Source organism: Pinus tabuliformis, chromosome 7, assembly GCF_031772625.1.
Source record: "Pinus tabuliformis cultivar Carrire ecotype Pingquan chromosome 7, CPIR1, whole genome shotgun sequence".
In the NCBI taxonomy this organism is placed as follows: Eukaryota; Viridiplantae; Streptophyta; class Pinopsida; order Pinales; family Pinaceae; genus Pinus; species Pinus tabuliformis.
In genome coordinates, this window is record NC_142293.1 from 1,799,964,901 (window position 1) to 1,799,990,445 (window position 25,545).

The window sequence follows — 25,545 nt, forward strand, 5'->3', positions numbered from 1 at the left end:
GTGAAACGGGTCGTATATGAAGAAGTTAGTGTAGAACTCATAAATCTTGTGTAAGATTATAAATATATTTTGAAACTTTGAAAATAAATAGTGAAAGGGAACAAATGACGTAGAAATCAAGAGGATTTCTCAAATTAGCATATAACCATTGATAATCGGCATAGAGATGAGAAATCTGAGCATGAACTCAGGCAAAAGCTTTTAGGAATATAAATTTGGTTTTCCGGCATTTCGAGTAAAAGTAATTTACCAAATGCAAGCCCCATCTTCAACATATGTACGCAATAAAGAAAGGCGAGGAGCCAATTTTCACGGAATGGACTCTTGGAAGCTTGTTTTCAATTTTGTTTAAAATGTTGGAATCTAGCTGGAGCTTCTGCCTTGCAGCTCATTTCTAGCGGGGCTAGTTAAGAATTTAGAAATTAGGAAGGTTATAGCTTTACAAGTGAGGTCCACTTGGCTTAAATGTTTTTGATGTTGTCAAGAATCCTGAGGTTTTAAAATTTCGAATTATAAGAAACCAGAAGTTGTGAGACTAGAAAAGAGATTTAATTCGTTAGCAGCAATTTTTCGTTCAAACACTAATAATGAGAGCTGGAAATAGTAAAACTTCTGCCGCCATTTCTATCCCCTGAAGAAATATTTGGCTTGGACAGATTTGTAGTATTTCAAATCCTCTAGTTTGTCTAATGACAAATAGGTTCTAGTACAATAGAGACAATGACAAGCGGGGTATCTTTGTCGAGATTGTGAGGGAAGCAGGTTTCCTTCGCACTTATTGCATTGGTTTGCACCACATTTATTGTTTGGGGACTAGAAGGAGCCCCATTTCTAGTGTTCTTCTGACAAACGAAGGTTCGAAGCAGGGTTGGAATTTCGATTCTTATTTACCCGTCATACAATTTTTTTTTAATGTTTTGGGTCCTTATGCTTCCCGTAAAAAAACATTAGGTTTCAAATTTTGCCCTTCAAGAGCGATGTTCTCATAATAAATTAAACCTTCACCAATAAAAACCGTTAAAAAACTACTCTTCAATAACATAATTATGTTAGATTTTCACATATTTATCATAAAGAAAAAAATAAAATGACTAATAATTATGTTAAAAAATTTCACATATTTATCATAAGGAAAAAAACAAAATGACCAATTTTCTTTTTCTTTATGTGACACCATTATAATTACTTAGTATTGATCAACCACAGTTTTTCACCTCGAACAAGGATAATACCTTATAAAATTACAATAGTAATTCAAAAAATAAATTTAAATATGTCATAATAGATTAGATTTAATAAACATAGTCTAAATGTTATATGTTATGACATTTTTCTAGGTATATTTTCTAATTAAAATTTTCCAAAATATAGTTAAAATTTACTATAATTACAAAAATAATTGATAAATTTATAAAATTTAAATACTCAAAAAAAAATTCAAAACATTAAATTCATTTAATATTAAAAAATATATTTTTAATAATTAAAAATTAAAAATCTTAATAAAAAAATACATTATTAAATTTCAAATATAATTTGTAAACGATAAAATGACAACATAAACGATTAAATAACAACAAACGCTATTATTTAATATGGTATTTCTTCCTCTAATTAGTTTTCTTCTTGTTAACTAGTATGTGATCTTGTCTATTTAGTGTTCTAACTTTATAGTGAGAAAATGCTTTGAAAATCTTTTGAATATTGCATGATGTTTTCATCCTTAGATCAATGAATGATTGTCTCTCATAGTTTCTTTAAAAGCATGTACTATTTTTTGTAAAATCAAACAGAATATGTAGAACACTAAAAGGAAATTGTGGGTCTTTCTTAGTGTGTGCAAAGAAACACGCACACACATGCACACCAAAGTCGCTTTCTTGTTATCTTAATCTTTTTAGAATTCCTGCTTGCTTGTGCAAAGACAAGCACACACACATACACACCAAAGCTACTTTCCTCTTATCTTAAGCTTTTGAGAATTCATGCTTAGGAATTGTGTTGGTTTGAAAAATACTTTGCATCCCTGTTTCATGCAACTTCGATTTAGCTTAGGGAAGTTGTTTGCACTCTCTGGGTATGCACACTTCTAGTTGGTATATAAATCTCTATGTTTTTGAATTGTTAGTGCCTTGTGTTTTTCTGGCCTTTTAAAGATTAATTATTATTAAATTTCAAATTGACTTTGTAAAATGATAAAATGATACAAACATCAAATTAAAACAAAATGGCTTCGCAATAAAAGGAAAAACCTACTCCACCAAACTTCAACATAGTAAAATAAGGCACATTACTACAACATCGCCAACTTCATAACCATTAAAAGGGATAGACAAATATGATTCTAATCAACAACTTCTCCCCAACTGCGACCATTGAAAAAAAGAAAAAGCTAATGAATGCAAAGCTACCTACATAAATCATTGGAGATTATGGGTCTCTTAAAAGTGTTAATAAGCAGAGAACAGGTAACAACAAAAACTTATTAAATCACACCACCTACAATTGTTGTTTACGAAGAGGTAAAGAATGAAACTCAATAATAAAAATATTAAAATTTCTAGGTAATAAATTCATCAAAATAAACTCAATAATAAAAACAAATTTCAAAGAATTTAAATTCATTTAAAGAATTCAAACTAAGTCAATAAAAAAAAAATGGATCTCCTTCTGAATGTTCACTTCTCTTACTTATATATAAAAAAATAATAAATATAAAAGTCACCACCGACATCCAATATTCGATAGATATTATAATTTGTGTTTTATTAATGAGTTTCAGGGTCTCGTTTTGAGAAATAGATATTCAAATTCAATTAATGAACATAAAGGGGAGAGCTAATATGGGGTGCTCGTAAGCTTTGAGTAATCTTGTGGATACAAATTGACAGACTGGTAGTTTTCTAGGGAACAATAAATTAATGGCTAAAGGGAGGCGAATTAGTTTTGACTCTCTAAATCTGGAGGGCCCTAAAATCCCATATTCATCACAGATTTGCAAGCTGCAGGTGGAATCCAAAACCAGACCATCATCTCTATAATTTTATATGTGCGCCTTCAACTCAACTAGTCCAGCCTCCAAAGTTCATTTCGGATTATTATTTTTTATTTCTTGTTGTGTACACAGCAAGAACCTAGAGGTTGTAACCTACTTTCTTTCGGTGTCACACAGTTCAATGATGAGAAGTATGTCATAATGCCATTAAATGAGCACCATCTACACATTTAACGACACTACAGACTTATTATCTAGAATTTAAAGCGAGTGAATATATACCCCAGATCAGCTCTGTTAAGTCAAACTGAGTTGGGCAGTGGCCATTTTCGATCTTCATCAGGTAATGGTCAAGGGTAGCTAGAAAATAAAGTGGAAAGAAACAAGAACTAATAACATTTTCAAATAATTGTTTCCCGCCAAAAAAGCGTTTTCCCCAATTTCAAGCACATTTGAAAAACGGCCATAAAATTTTTTTAGTAGTCAAATATACATTGCAAAATGCCCATCAAATTCAATCCCTGGTTCAGAGGTTGATTCGAGAAGACTATTTGCGGAAGAATAGGCTAGAAGCTCTATTTTCAGGTTGGCTTTTTCAATTAATATCCTTTTCCATAGTAAAGTAAGTTTGCTCTCGGAATGAACTCGAAACTAGCATTGTATAAATATTTTATTATTTAAAATGTATTCTTTAATATACAAAAGAATTTACAACTAAGTTTTGATCGTAATTAAGATTACAACTAATTTATAAATCTAACAAATTCCACAGATTTCTGTTGAATTTCCACAAATTTAACACAAAACAAAGCAAAAAAAAATCAAAACATAAAACAATTAAAATACGACATAGATGCTTTTCTCGATGTGTTTGTCTGCGTGCCCTTTATTTGGGCGTTCCATTTAATATAAATTATATTCATCTTTTGGTTGTTATTTTCCTTTAAAATTCTTGAGGTGTTTGTTTGTGTGCCCTTTGTTTGGGCATTCCATTTAATATAAATTATATTCATCTTTTGGTTATTCTTTTCCTTTAAGATCCATCTCGTTCATTAAATTGGTAGAGAAAGCAGTATTTTCCTCTGGTCATGTCCTTTTTCATCTTTTTGTTTGTTTTGTTTCTAAGAAAGTATTTGGATTATTTTTGGCATATCTTTGATCGCTAAGTTCTTAATGGAAAGTAGAGTTAACCCTATTGGTTTCATTAATTTTTGGTTTGTCATTTTTGTGACATGTGGATCTATGACTGTTCTGAACCAAATGAAAAATTTTTGGAGTTATTGGATGACAATGGCGTCAATTTGCAAAAGTTCTCTTGTCTCGGGCATTCATAAAATATCTTCTAATATTTTATACCAATAACAATATCTAACATTAGCTACTTCAACAGGTTCATCTTCATACACACCTCCAGTCGTGGAAAGTTTTCCATCTCTGTCAACTAGAGAACCTAATTCCATATTAGCTAAAGAATTATCGAGCATCTCAATATTTTCATCTAATGCAAGTAAATATTTATCAGTAGAAAAATCACCAGCTAGCCCGGTCGAAGAAACGCAGATTGAAAATTTAGTTCAGAAAAAGATATATTGGTTGGAGGTTTGTCCTCTCCAGAGGGTGATAATATGAAATCCAGCTTAGATAAAAAATAGAAATCCTCGACAATTGAAAATTTCTCTGTCATTACCGCTGAAGAATTACTTCCTACAATGGTTGAAAATTTATCAGCTATTAAGAAGAGAGGTTAGGACAGTGGCACCATTAGGAAAAATCTGATAACTTCAAAGAGCCTCAATCACAACTGTAATTTTGTTAGAATATACCTAGCAGAAAATGAAATTGAAGTAAGTTGATATCAACTGTTGAATCAAATGCACAATTTTCATTTAGTGGTTTTTATTAAAATTGCAAAGTTTGTTCTTTTCTTTCAGTATGTGACTATACCGAAGGAAAATGGGTCCAGGATAGCAGGAGGCAAATATATTCTGGCAAGATGTGTAATCGTTGATTATTAAGAATGTGGGCATGCAGGTTGACCCAACGCCTTGATTTTTCTTATGAAATATATCGGTGGCAACCTAATAACTTTGACATGCCTGAATTTGAAGGGAAGTACTTTCTTACTGGGTAGGTGATAATTAAGCTTTTTCCATTCTCCTCATTATTTACACACATGTATGTATATTCTATTGATATTTCTAATTTTTATTTTTAAAGGTTGGTGAAACCCTATTGGTTATATTTTTCCACCATTTATAGTGTAAATTTGTTTAATATTTGACCAGAATTAGACATGACTAGTTATTTTGTGTGTATAAATTATAGAATGCACGAAAAAACAATTTCATTTGTTGGGGATTCATTAGGAAGGAAACAATTGCAGTCTATTATGTGCCTCATTATAGGTGGAAAAGATAGTCCAGGTGTTCAACATGTAGGCAAGGAATATGGTTTAGCACGTGCCCATGGCGCAGTAAGGCCAGTTGGTTGGGAATTCAAATTCCCAAAGATGAACACAACCATATTATATTATTGGTCAACAAGTCTCTTTGAAATTGAACCCCTAAACCCGAGAAACCTATAGTAAAAAAATCAAACTGGAAACCAAATAAATTATATATTAATTGATCTCTATCAATGATGTACATTGTGTACATATGAATACATACAGGAAATAGTTGAATTAGTTTTTGGGTCTTCTTGGACTCCAATAACTACTCAAAATAATACAAACTAACCCAATCTTTAATCACAGGGATTAGCTGTCTAACATTCCCCCCTTAGTTCGAGGGGATGTACCAAAGTCCAAGAATGAGATCTCAAAATGCAAAAAATGCATCCCATCCAAGCGTTGAATCCCTCTCAGGAAATGGTTTTTAGGGATGACCACAAACCAATATGGGAGAACTTAAGATCTCAACAAAGCCTAACTCTAGAACCTTCATAACAATTCTCAGAACAACCAAAAATGTGGTTTTAAGGTGACCACAAACTCTTGAACTATCACTATAGTTTCTCGAACAATTCCAAATATGGAACTACTCGTTCACAAACAACGCAATCAACTCAGTTAGAAAAAACTTAAGTCTCACAACTCTAGCTCTAACTGATACAGTTTGTGGCTCAGGCTCAATGTAGATCTTTGACTTAGTTTCGCTTGACATCTCAAACTCAAACCTGTAGAAGACCATCAATAATTCCCCCCTTGTCGGATACAAGGTGAGAAGTATTCATCACTGCAAGGATGGTCATCACTCTCAAACATATTCTTCAGTATGACTTGTAAATCTTCTTGGTCGTTTTTGTCCAATCCCGAGAAGTAATCAATCTTTCTGGAACATCTATTTGTATGGTGATTGCGCTTTCCACAATGCTCACATGGGTGAAGATCAAAACATTGATCTTTCACATGTCCAACTCTATTACATTGTTGGCATTTATGAAGTTGTTTTGGAACAACACCATCCATAAATATAGCACTTCGGAATTGTATAAGTTTAACAAAATCTGGAATGTAAAAAGATACATCTATGACATTATATTCCAAACTAGTTCTGTGTTTATTATGTGTAATCTCTTCCCATGGTCTTATAAAAGTTTTGGTAATGATAGGCTTCACATCTGTATGCAAATAACTTTCGTATACACTTGCCTGAACATGACTTTCTGCTGCACCCAAATTTTCTCTTGAAATCATTTCATTACTTTGATAATTTTTTGACTGATGACCAGGCATGGGGGCTTCACTCAATAAACCTATGACATAGCACGTGCGTTCATGGCATACTAAACAGTACCATTAATTTGACTACATATTGGAAAATACCTCTAAAAACAACATTATTTAACCCCCTACCAATATAAACCCAATACACCTTTCCAATTTAAAAAACCCCTACTTTCACTAGATATTGTAGGTATCCATATTTTAATTAACAATTTTTATACCCCTTTATATTTTTTCATTAACTTTGAGCTCCATTTTTTATACTTGCCAATATAAAAACCCTTTACCCCTTATTATATGCTCAATATATTATGTCATTCTTTCCTCAATATATATCCCCCAATATGAATGCACGTGGTATGGTATTGCTCCCCTAGTGAATCCCCCGTGTGACCAGGCTCAAACAAGCTATTGTTCTGAAAAAGAACAGGTTCAAAATTCTTCTTACAGTAATTCATGTAGCTCATCTCGCTGCAACTGAGACTCTAGCTCCAAGAATTCAATTTTTCTTTTAACATTTTGCAAACATGTTTGGATGTCAAAGAGCGTGTCCTTGCTAACTTGGACAATATTATGAATACTAGATGACATTAAACTGTTTAATAATTGTAAAAAATCATTGATTTTGGTCATTTTCTCCAGCAATCAACTTTGAAAAAAAGGATGTTGACTACCACCGAAAATGCACCCAATACAAACAAATTTACGATGATTTAATTGGGTGTCGGGTTCAACTGAAAATGCACTTGTTTACAACATCAATCCAACAAAAAATTTATCAGATTGTTGCAAACAAAATGTCTTCTTCTTGCTTCCCAACCACTGTAGTGAGTATCACAACCTCCAAAATTAACTTCCCTTTTTGTTTTGTAAAAGTTAGCAAGCATAAAGATTTGAGCTTGTGACCTTTAACACACCATGCAACTATATAAGCTTTGCTAACCACACTACATTTTTTACAAGTTTTATTTCATTGTGCATTCATGCATCCCAAATACTCCAATTTTATAAACACTCAAACCACTCTTGATATTTCTCTTTCCACTAAGGACAACTCCAACTATGGAAACTATTGAAATCATAATTGTTTTTCAGTCAAATAAATTCTTCAAACAAATCCTTTTCAAATTTTTAAATATGTGGAGTACTCATCTAAAAGAAAATATAAATCCCTTTCTCTTTTTGTTTCAAATAAAAATTGATGTAGTGATTTGATGGTGGGCTTTAAAAATAATCCACTAGAGAACAAGGTTCAAATCTCATTGTTTCCCTTTTCCTTTTTCTCAAGTTTTAAAACTTATTTCAAATCAAACTTGTCTTGAAATATTTTCACCACTTTTAACTCCAAGTTAATTAATTTAAGAATTAGCCATTTTTGCTTTTGCTTTCTCATTTAACTTTTCTTTAACCATTTTATTTTTCTTAAATATAATTGATAAAAGAAATGAGAAATATTTTCTTTAATCACAATTTGATATAGTTTCCATTCACTTGATACTCACCAAATTTTCTTCTATTAGCTTTCACATTCTCTAATTCTTTCTCTATTCACTTTCACCTTTTTGGTTGTGCTTTTTTCCTATTCACTTTCACCATTTTTATTCTTCTCTTTAAGTTTTAAAACTTATTTCAAATCAAAATTGTCTTGAAATATTTCCACCACTTTTAACTTCAAGTTAATTAATTTAAGAATTAACCACTTTTACTTTTACTTTCATCCTTAGATCAATGAATGATTGTCTCTCATAGTTTCTTTAAAAACATGTAGTATTTTTTCGTAAAATCAAACAGAATATCTAGAACACTAAAAGGTCTAGAACACTAAAAGGCAATTGTGGGTCTTTCTTAGTGTGTGCAAAGAAACACGCACACACATACACACCAAAGTCGCTTTCTTGTTATCTTAATCTTTTTAGAATTCCTGCTTGCTTGTGCAAAGACAAGCACACACACATACACACCAAAGCTACTTTCCTCTTATCTTAAGCTTTTGAGAATTCATGCTTAGGAATTGTGTTGGTTTGAAAAATACTTTGCATCCCTGTTTCATGCAACTTCGATTTAGCGTAGGCAAGTTGTTTGCACTCTCGGGGTATGCACACTTCTAGTTGGTATATAAATCTCTGTGTTTTTGAATTGTCAGTGCCTTGTGTTTTTCTGGCCTTTTAAAGATTAATTATTATTAAATTTCAAATCGACTTTGTAAAATGATAAAATGATAACAAACATCAAATTAAAACAAAATGGCTTCACAATAAAAGGCAAAACCTACTCCACCAAACTTCAACATAGTAAAATAAGGCACATTACTACAACATCGCCAACTTCATAACCATTAAAAGGGATAGACAAATATGATTCTAATCAACAACTTCTCCCCAAGTGCGACCATTGAAAAAAAGAAAAAGCTAATGAATGCAAAGCTACGTACATAAATCATTGGAGATTATGGGCCTCTTAAAAGTGTTAATAAGCAGAGAACAAGTAACAACAAAAACTTATTAAATCACACCACCTACAACTGTTGTTTACGAAGAGGTAAAGAATGAAACTCAATAATAAAAATATTAAAATTTCTAGGTAATAAATTGATCAAAATAAACTCTATAATAAAAACAAATTTCAAAGAATTTAAATTAATTTAAAGAATTCAAACTAAGTCAATAAATGGATATCCTTCTGAATGTTCACTTCTCTTACTTATATATAAAAAAATAATAAATATAAAACTCACCACCAACATCTAATCTTCCGCAAATATTATAATTTGTGTTTTATTAATGAGTTTAAAAAATAATAAATATAAAAGTCACCACCGACATCCAATATTCGACAGATATTATAATTTGTGTTTTATTAATGAGTTTTAGGGTCTCGTTTTGAGAAATAGATATTCAAATTCAATTAATGAACATAACGGGGAGAGCTAATATGGGGTGCTCGTAAGCTTTGAGTAATCTTGTGGATGCAAATTGACAGACTGGTAGTTTTCTAGGGAACAATAAATTAATGGCTAGAGGGAGGCGAATCAATCTTGACTCTCTAAATCTGGAGGGCCCTAAAATCCCATATTCATCACAGATTTGCAAGCTGCAGGTGGAATCCAAAGCCCAACCATCATCTTTGTAATTTTATATGTGCGCCTTCAACTCAACTACTCCAGCCTCCAAAGTTCATTTCAGATTATTATTTTTTATTTCTTGTTGTGTACACAGCAAGAACCTAGAGGTTGTAACCTACTTTCTTTCGGTGTCACGCAGTTCAATGATGAGAAGTATGTCATAATGCCATTAAATGAGCACCATCTACACATTTAACGACACTACAAACTTATTATCTAGAATTTAAAGCGAGTGAATATATACCCCAGATCAGCTCTGTTAAGTCGAACTGAGTTGGGCAGTGGCCATTGTTGATCTTCATCAGGTAATGGTCAAGGGTAGCTAGAAAATAAAGTGGAAAGAAACAAGAACTAATAACATTTTCAAATAATTGTTTCCCGCCAAAAAAACGTTTTCCCCAATTTCAAGCACATTTGAAAAACGGCCATAAAAAACTTTTAGTAGTCAAATATGTGCAAAATGCCCCATGACGGGAAAAATGCCTGTCAAATTCCATCCCTGGTTCGGAGGTTGATTTGAGAAGACTATTTGCGGAAGAATAGGCTAGAAGCTCTATTTTCAGGTTGGCTTTTTCAATTAATATCCTTTTCCATAGTAAAGTAAGTTTCCTCTCGGAATGAACTCGAAACTAGCGTTGTATAAATATTTTATTATTTAAAATGTATTCTTTAATATACAAAAGAATTTACAACTAAGTTTTGATCATAATTAAGTTTACAACTAATTTATAAATCTAACAAATTCCACAGATTTCTATTGAATTTCCACAAATTAACACAAAACAAAGCAAAAAAAACAGAAGCAAAACATAAAACAATTAAAATACGACATAGATTCTTTTCTCGATGTGTTTGTTTGCGTGCCCTTTATTTGGGCGTTCCATTTAATATAAATTATATTCATCTTTTGGTTGTTATTTTCCTTTAAAATTCTCATGGTGTTTGTTTGTGTGCCCTTTGTTTAGGCATTCCATTTAATTTTCATCTTTTGGTTATTCTTTTCCTTTAAGATCCATCTCATTCATTAAATTGGCAGAGAAAGCAGTGTTTTCCTCTGGTCATGTCCTTTTTTATCTTTTTGTTTGTTTTGTTTCTAAAAAAGTATTTGGATTATTTTTGGCATATCTTTGATCGCTAAGTTCTTAATGGAAAGTAGAGTTAACCCTATTGGTTTTATTAATTTTTGGTTTGTCATTTTTGTGACATGCGGATCTATGACTATTCTGAACCAAATGAAAGATTTTTGGAGTTATTGGATGACAATGGCGTCAATTTTCAAAAGTTCTCTTGTCTCGGGCATTTATCAAATATCTTCTAATATTTTATACCAATAACAATATCTAACATTAGCTACTTCAACAGGTTCATCTTCATACACACCTCCAGTTGTGGAAAGTTCTCCATCTCTGTCAACTAGAAAACCTAATTCCATATCAGCTAAAGAATTATCGAGCATCTCAATATTTTCATCTAACCCTTTACCCCTTATATATTAATTTTCATATAAAAACCCTTTACCCCTTATTATATGCTCAATATATTATGTCATTCTTTCCTCAATATATATCCCCCAATATGAATGCACGTGGTATGGTATTGCTCTCCTAGTGAATCCCCCATCTGACCAGGCTCAAACAAACTATTGTCCTGAAAAAGAACAGGTTCAAAATTCTTCTCATAGTAATTCATGTAGTTCATCTCGCTGCAACTGAGACTCTAGCTCCAAGAATTCAATTTTTCTTTTAACATTTTGCAAACATGTTTGGATGTCAAAGAGCGTGTTCTTGCTAACTTGGACACTATTATGAATACTAGATGACATTACACTGTTTAATAATTGTAAAAAATCATTGATTTTGGTCATTTTCTCTAGCAATCAACTTTGAAAAAAGGGATGTTGAATACCACCGAAAATGCACCCAATACAAACAAATTTATGATGATTTAATCGGGTGTAGGGTTCAACTGAAAATGCACTTGTTTACAACATCAATCCAACAAAAAATTTATCAGATTGTTGCAAACAAAATGTCATCTTCTTGCTTCCTAACCACTATAGTGAGTATCACAACCTCCAAAATTAACTTCCCTTTTTGTTTTGTAAAAATTAGCAAGCATAAAGATTTGAACTTGTGACCTTTAACACACCATGCAACTATATGAGCTTTGCTAACCACACTACATTTTTTACAAGTTTTATTTCAGTGTGCATTCATGCATCCCAAATACTCAAATTTTATAAACACCCAAACCACTCTTGATATTTCTCTTTCCACTAAGGACAACTCCAACTATGGAAACTATTGAAATCATAATTGTTTTTCAGTCAAATAAATTCTTCAAACAAATCCTTTTCAAATTTTTAAATATGTGAAGTACTCCTCTAAAAGAAAATATAAATCCCTTTCTCTTTTTGTTTTAAATAAAAATTGGTGTAGTGATTTGATGGTGGGCTTTAAAAATAATCCAATAGAGAACTAGGTTCAAATCTCATTGTTTCCCTTTTTCTTTTCCTCAAGTTTTAAAACTTATTTCAAATCAAACTTGTCTTGAAATATTTTCATCACTTTTAACTCCAAGTTAATTAATTTAAGAATTAGCCATTTTTGCTTTTGCTTGCTCATTTAACCTTTCTTTAACCATTTTATTTTTCTTAAATATAATTGATAAAAGAAATGAGAAATATTTTCTTTAATCACAATTTGATATAGTTTCCATTCACTTGATACTCACCAACTTTTCTCCTATTAGCTTTCACATTCTCTGATTCTTTCTCTATTCACTTTCACCTTTTTGGCTCTGCTTTTTTCCCTATTCACTTTCACCATTTTTCTTCTTCTCTTTAAGTTTTAAAACCTATTTCAAATCAAAATTGTCTTGAAATATTTCCACCACTTTTAACTTCAAGTTAATTAATTTAAGAATTAACCACTTTTACTTTCTCATTTCACCTTTCTTTAACTATTTTCTTTTTCTTAAATATAATTGATAAAAGAAATGAGAAATATTTTATTTAATCACAATTTAATATAGTTTCAATTCACTTGATACTCACCAACTTTTCTTCTATTAGCTTTCACTTTCTCTGTTCATTTTCATCTTTCTGGCTTTGCCTCTTTCTCTATTCATTTTCACCTTCTTTCTCTATTCACTTTCACCTTTCTCGATTTGCCTCTTTCTCTGTTCATTTTCACCTTTCTAGTTTTGCCTACTTCCAGACAAAGATGTTGATTCTGGAAGTAATATAAGATACATAGGAAATGTATTCACCTTACTTGTGGTTTCATATTCTAAAAAATGTCTCCATGTTCATTTATTTTTTACAAATCTTTGTCAAAAAAATTTGTAAATCTTTTTTTACTTTCACTTTCATGAACCTTGAAGTAATAATAATTAAAAAAAAAATATATCCTTTGATCTAAAATGTTCAAAACATTTACTTTTAAAAAAGTATTCTTTCCACTCTTCATTGAAATTTTTTTTTATCACCATACCTTTATGTCACTCTTCATTTTTACTTGAAAATTAATAAAAAAATTCATTCGATTAAAATATATTACTATTTAATTTAATATTTTAAAAACAAATTGTTACAATTTAATTTAGTCAGCTTCATTTAAAATATGATAAAAAAATTTGATTAAGCATATTTAATGCTTTCTATAGAATATGATGAACCAAATTGTGATTAATTTAATGTTTTCTGCGGAAAACATCTTAAAATAAAATGAACTAATGCTTAATCTTCTTTCAATGGTATAGATTAATTCTTAACTTATTAATCATGATTTAGAAAGTTGTTTCTTAACTTATTAATCCTGATTTAGAAAATGAACTTCATGCTCAATCTTCTTTCAATTGTATATATTAATTCTTAACATACTAATCATGGTTTTTTTTTTAAAATCACGAAACCTTATTAAGTGAAAGGGAGAGAGGGATGATCAAGTTTTAGATTGAGGATTTTATTTTTAATATTATTGTAATTTAAATAAAATTTCTCTAACATAAACGAGTGTGTTTACACTATTGCGTTTTTTTGAAAAGTGAGATATTTATTAATATAGAACTAGTTATATAGAAATTTATTAATATAAATTACTGTGTTTAATATATAGAGTTTTAAGTAAAGTATTTATACATAAAATAAGGAAATATTTAATAATATTGGTGATAATAAATTGAGCTTTATTTTCAAATTTCAGTTTCAAGTTTGTTATAATAGGGAAAAATAGTATATTATTTTAGATGTTGTAAAATTTTAAATTTTAACTGTATAGAAATGTTCATTTTTCTAGCTTATGTAAAGCAACCAAGTATGAAATATTGCTCTTAATTTTGAAAGTACAAATAATGATATGTTTTTGGATTTGCTCAATTTTATTCCAACAACATTGGTGACAATGAATTAAACTTTATTTTCAGTTTTTTATTTTAGATTTTGACCATAAATAGAAGATGGTATATTATTTTAGCTATTCTAAAAGTTTACATTATTGGACAAGGGTGACTTGGTATTATTCGAGGTTGAATAACCTCCTTGATATGCATTAGTCTATCATTCATTTATTTTATTTGCAACACCACATCATCCAAAACAACAAGAATTTTCTCTTTAGCCTCATTCCTATCCAAGAAGACCATGCCCAAAAGAGCCTTCATGTGCCAATAAAGATAAATGGCATGCACAATCTAATTTTGTCTATCATGGGTGTGGCCAATGTCTAGTACCCATGTAGGCACAATGTCCATCACCTCTTAATCCAATAAACAATTGGGTTCACCCATTAAGTCATATTCAACCTCACTTATCTACTCCCTAATTGGTTAATGGATTTGCTCATGAATGATGAGGGCCAAAACACACCCACAAACCTCGATGCGAGTCTTAGCTTCCATTTCCATAGTGGTAGTGATCTCTATAATGAACCATTGTTATCACTCCACCAATCGACATTGAGACTAGAGTCAAGGCAATAGAGAATGAGAAAGTGGTGTGCCCATAAGAGAAATGACTGAGAAAACTAGAAAACTAGAACCATAGCCAATTGTGGAAACACTGATGGGAAAAATAAAATTTTGGCAACCACCTTAGTTATTTGCAAAAGAGCCAACAAAAAGATAGGAGGAAGAAGACACAAGTGAGGAAAGACAACTACTAGTGAGTCACTTAAAAGCCCAATAAATTGCAGTATGGTGGGATCGCCTGCATTTATACTGAAGCATCCAAATTACTTAATAACTAGAAGTTAGATTGTGGAGGGACATAATGTGGAGTGTGCACCAAACGTTATCACCATACGACCTATATTTAATACTATAAACACCCACTTGAGATCATTAAACCACATACATAGATATAATGTCATGTCTTGACTTGTGGAGGGATAGGGCAACGCATCAATCCCTCTCCATGGAAGAGGTGGCATTGTGATCACCTTCCTCTTCCCAATGCATGTCGTTTATCTCCCAAAAAAATAAATGATTAACATTTGCTACAAAAATATCTTTGAAAAAAAATTGCTTTAAAATATTATATTAAAATAAATGACAGAATAAGTAATTCGTTCAACAATTTTGATGGTACATTATAACCATCTTATTTCATCATTATTTTATTAATAATTTATAATAATAATAATAATAATAATAATAATTAATATTATATATTATTAAAACATTATTCCTAACTAAATTGATACGGAAGTATTTAAAAATATATATTTAACGATTGATGGAAAATATTTAAAAAATAAATTATTTTATAAAATTTAATTATTAAAAACCTTGTGAATATTATAATCTTATTAATTTTGGAAAACACGAGGCAAGAAAGATGTTTGACCTTAACCAATAAAACAAAAACTTCATTATAAGCGGGTTGCAATATGCTGGACAAGAAACATGATACTGTTAACCAATAAAAAACAGAAAATTAAACAACCGCAATTAAATAAAATTGTAGTTAACGATGTAAACAAGCATCGCCATTAAATAATATAAAAAAACATGAAGTTCTCGATAATATTAATATCAATTCGTATGAAGTATAGTTCGAACTCAAACTTTTTTTTTTTTTCAAAAGGTGGAAAAACCTATCAAACTCAGTTTGTCAAACCAACAGTGAGGACAGCCATCTCTGGCTGCTATCCGCAAACCCTTCTGTTCATCAAAATAACAGTTTTACAAAATATTAAGATATTTTTAATAAATGATAAAAAAAATTTATTATAACTTTCAAAACATTCCTGGGAAAAAGATCGTTCAGAATATTGTTCATATTTGATAAGAAAAAATAAAAAATTCCCAGCCACACCCTCTGATCTTTTTAAAATTCACACATGCTTTTAAATGTCGAAGCTTTTTGGTGTTAAATATCTTTTCCCCTTTACAGTGGAAAGGGATGTGAACATGTCACGGTACCTGACCACGTTGAATATTCACCCTCCAGGGCGACAGGTGCCGACGAGCACAGAAGTGAAATCCTCCGATGAATATTCGAATATTGAGACCGGTTACCGACGTTAATAGAAACTGATTGAATAGGTTATCAGTGCAGTAAATACATTTATCTGTAAGTGATGTCTTTTACACATTTGATAGAAATTCTGATAGATTGTTTGGATTATGAGTTAGAATCGCATTCAAATAAAAGTAGAAGTACCTGAATTTGAAACATTATAAATTTTCATGGTCGGATTTGTCACGTTACCCAATCTTTAAGATGTTTGATACAGGAATTGTTGTCCGAAATTCATCATTGGACGTTTTGCGGCTCCGAGCTCGATTCGTGGGTGTGAAGCGGTCAAGGTTTCAAACGGAAAGACAGGGCGTGAGGTGAAAGACTTCTTCCTGTTCGCAAATAATTACCGTCGGGTGTATGTTGCTGTTAACTTGTTTGACCTGGCTCACGCATGTTATATGTTGCTGTTAACGTGTTATATTGTATAAATTTTCTTAAGATAGGTAAGTATTGGAAAACTTTAAAAGCTTTATAATTTTAAGAGACAGTGCATATTGTATAAGAAAGATCAAGGAAAGTGAACCCACAGACGCGGTAATGAGGTCAATACCCTTGCGGCCTCGCCTTCTTATTTCTCGCTCCCTGCCCTTTGAGAAATATACACAATTGGTGGGAATCATTTAATTTGGTATCTCCGTGCATTTCAAGCTCATGAATGCATTGTGCGGATAAGTGTGTTGATGTATCGATGTCGGAGAGAGGAGGATAGAAATTTTCCGGGGGCTGGCTTTTACCAGTGAAACGGACGCGGATAAGGTGCATAGCTTCCGTACTCCTTTGATTCCAGTTTTTTTAATTTGATCTTGAAAGAAGCAGCCGTGAGGGTCAGGACGAATGCCAGGTTTTGCAACATCGGCGGAATGGAGATTAGTTTACTATTATCCTAGATATTATTTGTAGCAATGTCTGGCTTCTGTGATTATTGTAGATATTCTCAGCCGTAAAAGAATTCAGTAGGAATATCACGCCACGCCCAAAAATAGGGGAAACAGGCCATGGATGAAGAAGTTGAGGGTCAAACTGGTAATTCTTGTGTAAGATTATAAAAGAATTTAGGAACTTTTAAAAGAAATAGCGAAAGGTAGCGAATGACGGAGAAATCGAGAGGCTTTCTCAAATCCGCAGATAGCCATTGATAATCGGCACAGAGCTGAGAAACCTGAGCATGACCTCGGGCGAAAGCTTTTAGGAGTATTAATTTGGTTTTCCGGCCTTTCGTGGAAAGTACTTTAGTGAATGCGAGGCCCAGCTTCAACGTCTGTACGCAGTAAAGAAAGGCGAGGAACCTATTTGCGCCGAATGGACTGCCGGAAGCTTGTTTTCAATTTTGTTTGAATTGCTGGAATCTAGCTTGAGCTTCTGCCTTGCAGCTCATTTCTTCCTGTCAAAGAAGCGGAACTGGTTAGGGATTTAGAAATCAGGAAGATTATAGCTTTACAAGTGGGATTCACTTGGCTTAAATGTTCTTGATCTTGTCAAGAACCTTGAGGTTTTAAAATTTCGAATAAGAAACCAGAAGCTTTGAGACTGGAAAAGTGATTTAATCCGTTTGTGGCGAATTTTCATCCAGAAACTGATCACGAGGAATGGAAATAGTAACACTTCTGCCGCCATTTATATCCCCTGAATAAATATTTGGCTTTGACGGATCTGTAGTATTTCAAATCCGTCAGTTTGTGTAATCACAAATAGGTTCTAGTAGAGTAGAAACAATGACGAGCGGGGTATCTTTGCCAGGGTTGCGAGGGAAGCAGGTATTCGCGCTTATTACATTGATTTGCACTATATTTATTGTTTGGGGACTGGAAGGAGCCCCATTTCTGAGTGTTCTTCCGAAAGATGAACGCATTCGGAGGTTGATTCGACCAGACGATGTGCGGAATCGGTTTTCAGGTTTGCTTCTTCAATTACTATCTGTTTTTATATAATTAAAGTAATTAATTTTTGCTCTCATCAGAATGAACGAACTCAAAACCGTGTGCTTAATATTATTAATGAAGAACACAAAACCCTGTGTAACATTTTTCAGCAAGAAAAAAACGATATATATTTTCATTATAGGAATATATTACATATTATGATATTCCAGATACCAATATAGTTACATATATCATACCTGAGCGAGTTCTCGCTACCCATCCAGAAGATCATACGACATTCCAATCTTACTATTCCACATAAATTCGCCTAGGAAGTTTAGCTACATAATCAGGGGACATAATAAACAGGTGGACAAAATAAGAAGCCACATCCAGATCCACATGTGGACATATGGATATATACATATGATCGATATACTCCTTGATATTATCATCAAAACACAGCCATAGATAATAGACCAGGCATATGTTCAACATATAATAAAGATAAGCCTAGATTATACCAAAAAAACAGATTATAGTTACCCAGGAAATGGAAACACCCGGCATCTAATGTAATGTCTTTTAGCTTGACTTTAATGTGCATATCAGACTTTAATGTGCGTATCATCCGGTTGTTCCAGTAGATTCTCTTTTGACAATCAATCAAATCAGCTTAATAGTTGTAATCCTCGTGGATTCCTTGAAAGTTGTCCAGAGATTGTTAATTTTCCAGAGCTATTTACAGAGTGTTTGATTTTACCGTTTCCTTGACATGCTTAATAATGATCTTGGAATCACTAAATATGTGTAAATGTTTAAAATATTGAGAAAGTAAAAAAACCATAACAATTTCCATAAAGCCATTGCTTCAGCTTTGTATTAATGCGACTGCCCACATTCCAATGAACCCAAAATTCTTATTCTTTAGAAATGCCAATCCAAAATAGCATCCACATTTATTTCTCTGTGTTGCCCTGTCAAAAAATCGAGCCAGACATTCCATGTGAGGACCTGGTAACTTGCGTGGTTCTCTTTTGGGGACAACATCATGGGATGACAATGGCTTCGATTTGCAAAAAGTATCTTGTTTCCGTCATTCGTCAAATATATTTTAATATTTTATACCAATAACACTATCTAAAATCAGCTGCTTGAGCAGGTTCATCTTTATGCACACCTCCAGTCATGGAAAGTTCTCCATCTCTGCCAACTGGAGAACCTGATTCCATATCAACTAAAGAATTCCCGCGCATCTCAGGATTGTCGTCTAATGCAACTAAAGATTTCTCAGTTGAAAAATCACCATCTAGACCGGCCGAAGAATTGCCGTCTGAAAATTCCCCTTCTAGTTCAGAAATAAATATTTTGGTGGGGGATTTGTTCTCTCCGGAGGTTAATAATATGAAGTCCAGCTTAGATGAAAAAGAGCAACCCTCAGCAATTGAAAAATCCTCTGTCATTACTGCTGAAGAATTACTTCCTACAAAAGTTGAAAAGTCATCTGCTATTGAGAAGAAAGGTTAGTATCTTGCTTGACAGTGGCTGCAAAGGCCAAATCTGATAGGTTCAATGAGCCTCAATCACTACTGCAATTTTATTAGAAAATGCCAAAGCAGAAAATTAAATGGAAGTAAGTTGATATCAACCGTTGAATCAAATACACAGATTTCATTCAGTGGATTTTATTAAAATTGCAATACTGTGCTTTTCTTTCAGTATGTGACTATACCGAAGGAAAATGGGTTCAGGATAGCGGGAGGCCTATATATTCTGGTAAGATGTGTAAGCGCTGGTTATCAGGGATGTGGGCATGCAGGTTGACCCAACGCCTTGATTTTTCTTATGAAAAATATCGGTGGCAGCCTAACAACTGTGACATGCCCGACTTTGAAGGGCAACACTTTCTTACAAGGTAGGGGATAATCAAGTTTTTTTCATTCTCCTAGTTATTTACACACATGTATGTATGTGTATTCTATTGACATTTCTAATTTTTATTTTTAAAGTTCTGTGAAACACTATTGGAGTTGCACTTTTATAGTGTAAGTTTCTTTTATAGTTGACCGGACTCAAACATTACTGGTTATTTTGTGTATATAATTTATAGAATGAAGGACAAAACACTTGCATTTGTTGGGGATTCGTTAGGAAGGCAACAATTCCAGTCTGTTATGTGCCTGATTACAGGTGGAAAAGACAGTCCAGATGTTCAAGATGTAGGCAAGGAATATGGTTTAGTACGTGCGCGTGGCGCAGCGAGGCCAGCTGGTTGGGCATTCAGATTCCCAAAGACGAACACAACTGTATTATATTATTGGTCAGCAAGCCTCTGTGAAATTGAACCCCTAAACCCGGGAAACCTATCCACCGACTTTGCAATGCATCTTGATCGACCAGCATGGTTCCTGCATACTAATCTTTATAGATTTGATGTGGTAGTGCTGAATACAGGGCACCATTGGAATTGGGGAAAATTAAAAGCAAACAGATGGCACATGTATGTAAATGGACAACCAAAGAATGTTAGGAAGCTGAGAGACCTCAAGAGTGCTCGCAATTTGACAGTGCATAGTGTTGTGAAATGGCTTGATAAACAGTTGGATAAGTATCCAAATTTGAGGGTTTTCATGAGAACCGTATCACCTCGGCACTTCTTTAATGGGGATTGGAACTCGGGCGGTCGTTGCGATAACACCAAACCGTTGTCTGCAATTCACAACGGTTCTCGCAACCGAGCAAATTATCCTTCTGTTGAGGGTGCTGTTCAGGGCACAAGAGTTGAGAATTTAGATATCACTGGGATTTCAGAGTTAAGGGATGATGCACATCTATCCAGATACAATCTCAAATCGAAAAATGGCTCTCAGGATTGTTTGCATTGGTGTCTTCCAGGAGTGCCTGATACCTGGAATGAACTCCTCTTTGCTCAGCTCTTGTTTCCACGACAAAATGAACTATCAGCACAAATATGATGTTGCAGCACCGTTTCCCATTGCACAGGATTCTATCTTTGATTTATCAAAGTGCAACTAATAACTTGTTCCAACATGTACAAATAATTAATGAATTTGAAGAGTTGTCGTAATAGATCACAGTAAGTAGCTGCACATTTCTTACTGTCTCATACTGTCTATTGGGCTATTGTTCTGTCAATCTATGAAAAAATAAAGACAAGGACTAGCTGCAGATATCTTGTTGCAGTTGCAGTTGGAAAATGTATCCTTGTAATCTTACTAGTGGAAGAAAAGGCAAGTTACATTTCGTGGGATATTGAAATTTCAGTCTATTTTTCTTCGGAAAAATAAGTTGATGTTGATGGGCAGATACTTTGTTGTTGTGTCACTATTCTTTAATTCTTATCGTTGATTCCGCTTGAGATGGTTATGCTGTCATTTTTTCTTGTTTTTTTTTTCATTATGGTGTTTAGTGCATTGGTGCTCCATTTCTACATTCAATATTTGTTTTAAAATCTCTTTAAAATCCTCCGGTGGAGGAAGGCGGAGGAGGTTGTTGTTTTTAGCGAAGGAGGAGGATGCCGTTTTTATTTGGTGGTGATGTCATTTTCTCATTTTATTTTTAAATTTTCCCACTTAAATTATAAACTTTACAGATTTCTTTTTACAATATTTGTTGTAAAATCTTCTTTAAAATCCTCTTTACAAATATCAATCAACAGAAATCGTTCGTTTTTTTGATGATGCTGAAAATTAAATTACTGGTAAATACGGATAAATATTAATTCACAACAAACATCTAAACACTTCATAAATTAAAAAATCATAAAAACGGTTTAAATTAAAATATTATTTTAAATTATTATTACTAATTAAAAAAAAATTAACATACAAATTGCATGGAACAAGATTCTTAACCAAGGAAATTTACCCTATTTTATTATGCAAGCTCTTAATTTGTAAATAATCTTCATTACAATACCATGGGCCAAAACCATGGCTTATCAATACCACTTTCCAAAAAAAAGATAACACACCATAGCCAATCTTGGAAAAACGGATGGGATAAATATAAACTTGCCAACAACTCCCAAAAAAACCATAACACACCATAGCCAACCTCGAAAAAGCCTATGGGAAAAATATAAGCTTGTCAACAACTCTAGTTGTCTTAAAAAGAGTTAACTAGTTGTCTAAGAAAGAGTTAATGAAAAAACATGAGAAAAGAGTAACAAAAGAGTGACGAAAGAGTCACTTTAAAAGCTCATTAAACCACTAGGATGATGGGATCCAACTTTGGAAAAATGGATGGGATAAATATAAACTTGCCAACAACTCCCAAAAAAACCATAACACTCCATAGCCAACCTTGAAAAAACCTATGGGAAAAATATAATCTTGTCAACAACTTTAGTTGTCTAAGAAAGAGTTAACTAGTTGTCTAAGAAAGAGTTAATGAAAAACCACGAGGAAAGACTAACAAAAGAGTGATGAAAGAGTCACTTTAAAAGCTCATTAAACCGCTAGGATGATGAGACTGCCTATCTATATACTAAAGGATCCAAATTCCATAATAACTTGGAAGGGCACAATGTGGAGTGTGCAAGGAGTTCTTTTGATTTTTTTGTTCTCTCATCTTATTTTTAAACTTTCCCACTTAAATCATAAATTAGCGCACTTTAATTAGCACAATCATATAAATTAAATGAATTAGTTCACTTTAATTAGCAAAATCATATAAACTAGCATTTGCACCAGATGTTACAAAGGAAACGTTGTAAGTCGGTAGTGCATATGGAGGAAGAGTATAGATGAAAAATGATGTGATATGTTATGTGATCTAACTAGAGCCTAATTTGAAAGAAAAAAAATATTAATATTAAATGTAATATAATCAAACAATGCATATGAAACTTCCTTAGTAAGTGCTAAAATAGGGACTCACTATACTAAAATAGGTAGCACATATGCAAGAAGAGTATAGATGAAAAAGGATGTGATATGTTATGTGATCTAACTATAGCCCAATTTGAACAAAAAAAGAATATTAACGTTAAATGTAATACAATCAAACAAGGCATATGCAACTTCCTTAGTAAGTGCTAAAATAGGGACTTACTATGCTATATAGTTGAGTCTCATAGATATTTATTTGGAGTGCCTATTTTTAATGACTATATTTCAGTGGGATATTTATTGCTTTTGAAAAAAAGAAAACCAAACTCATGCAGCCCAACAAGGTGACTATGGAAAAGGGGCTTACAAAGAATTATCAACGCATTTTTGTACCCGAAGGTGTTCCCCTGAAAAGTGCAGCATATGAGTCCTTAGGGTTAATATTCTATTCAAACATATTCAGGCAAGGCCTCAAAAAATCTACCCATATTCTGAAGTAACAATACTCAAGCAATCATCTTTTTGTTGGCTTGCCCTTAGAGGATACATTTGAAGTAGGACCATTGTTGATATTCACTAGTCAAAATTGCATGCTATCAAATGAAACTACTGTAATTGCTGAAATTGGTGACTCTTGGTTTAATTGCCAGAAAATTGTGCGTAAGTTGAACATCATTTCTCTAGAGTGGAAACACCTTTGTAATTTAGGAGTCTGCTTGTTGAACGTCAGTTCTCTGGAATGACCATGTATATTACTTAGACTCTGCACCTTAGTTTCTTTGCTGCTTGTTTTCCCTCTAAATTGTGTTCATTGATGTTATATAATTACTTTGCTACTCTCAGGACTATAGTACAAGCTTATCCCAACTCAACTCCTGAAAAGTGAATTAACTTGTCCTCCCCGATCATGATTTCCTCAATTAGTTTGCAAGTTTAACTGATTCTGGGTTGTACAAAGTTGAAGCAGTTTCTCCCCTAGTGACAAGAGCTCCATTCAATTCCATCAAAATTAGCATGCTCAATGGCAAGTATTCCAGAATCAGAAAACAACTCTTCTGGAAATTATAAATGAATTGTGTGTTTAGAAAGCAATTAATTCCATCTGCAATAATATTCTGCGCATTCATCCTCATTTTTTACTCTTCTGGAAATTATAAAATAAATCAATTATCTGTTTAGAAAGCAATTAATTCCATCTGCAATAATCTTCTGCACCTTCATCCTCATTTTTTCTTTCTCTGTTGTCTGAGTCTATGCCACTTTTTCCATCGAATCTACCCGTACAAGAGCTCCATAAATTTTGATCTTATCAGTATTCTGCATCATCAACTGCACAAGATTTTTGACAATCGACAAGATCCATATAAAGTGAGAAAACAAGCTCTACATTTGTCCATTATCTAATCAGAATTTGTGTCTAGGATAAACAGTTCAATAAATAAATAAATAAACCATCATAGACCTATTGAATTTTTACATTAGCTTAGATATATCTCATTGCACTGACATCTTAAACCTTTGTAATGGAAAGAATTCATGTATAATGGAATTTGGAATCAGTGTATGATAAGGTGGCCAAAATCTTCCAACCACTTCAAAGAGATTTAGGTAAAAACAAAAACAAAAACAAAAGAACTTATGCTTTATACCATTTACTAAAATCAAAAAATGGTAACACCTTATGCTTCTTGAGATATGGAAAAGACCCATAATGTTCATCTTGGAAGTTTGTTTTTCTATCAAATAGATTCTCCATGTCAACAGCGATTGATTTTGGAATTCTTGACATATGGAAAACACCCATAATGTTCATCTTGGAAGTTTGTTTTTCTATCAAATAGATTCTCCATGTCAACAGCTATTGATTTTGGAATGGACGTTCTCATGTTGTTTTAACTGGAAAAATTAAATTGAATGAAAATAAATAATTATAGTATAAATTTATTTTAATAAATTTATTAAATAATGCAAGTGATCTCATTTTTATCTTTTAATATAAAAGAACTAATACATGAAATTAAAAGATAAAAGAACTAATTTTTTAAATATTTAAATTTAGATTAAGACTTAAGCGAGCAGCTTTTTCCACCATTTTCTCCTATAGATCAAGTATCTGCGTACTCAAGCAAGGCGGCTCGAACCCTTATTCAGTCCAAATAGACAATAACTTCCGTTTTTAGAGGCATCGCCTCGTCTTTGGAATTAATGAGCGAGTCAGTTGAGCGGTAAGAGTGAGTTATGAGATTAATGAGCGAGTCATTTGAGCGCTAAGGAGTTAGTTATGAGATTAACGGACGGAACCATTTCAATCATCTAAAACTTAATCTGATGGTGCATAGAGGAGAGTTCATTTCAAAGAGAAATGCCTTACAGCATAATTAAATGACTGGTTGGTAAATGTAGATAAATATCAATCCATAACAACCATCTAAACACTTCATAATATATCTCAAATTGCTAAAATTAA

General features: G+C 32.6%; 1 protein-coding gene across 3 annotated transcripts; it reads left to right on the forward strand.

Moving 5' to 3' along the window:
* Window positions 1-16,869: 16,869 nt before the first annotated feature.
* LOC149255551 (protein trichome birefringence-like 14) lies at window positions 16,870-21,496 on the forward strand. Of its 3 annotated transcripts, none has more exons than XM_089460512.1 (4): window positions 16,873-18,259; window positions 19,388-19,747; window positions 19,945-20,140; window positions 20,336-21,496. In XM_089460512.1, exons 1-4 carry the CDS (start codon window positions 18,079-18,081, stop codon window positions 21,198-21,200), a joined length of 1,602 nt encoding a protein of 533 aa, XP_089316638.1. In that variant the 5' UTR covers window positions 16,873-18,078; the 3' UTR covers window positions 21,201-21,496. The 3 variants fall into 3 exon arrangements, with proteins under 3 accessions (XP_089316640.1, XP_089316638.1, XP_089316639.1); XM_089460513.1 differs by having other exon boundaries at window positions 18,120-18,259; window positions 19,376-19,747; XM_089460514.1 differs by lacking the exon at window positions 19,388-19,747 and having other exon boundaries at window positions 16,870-18,259.
* Window positions 21,497-25,545: the final 4,049 nt, after the last annotated feature.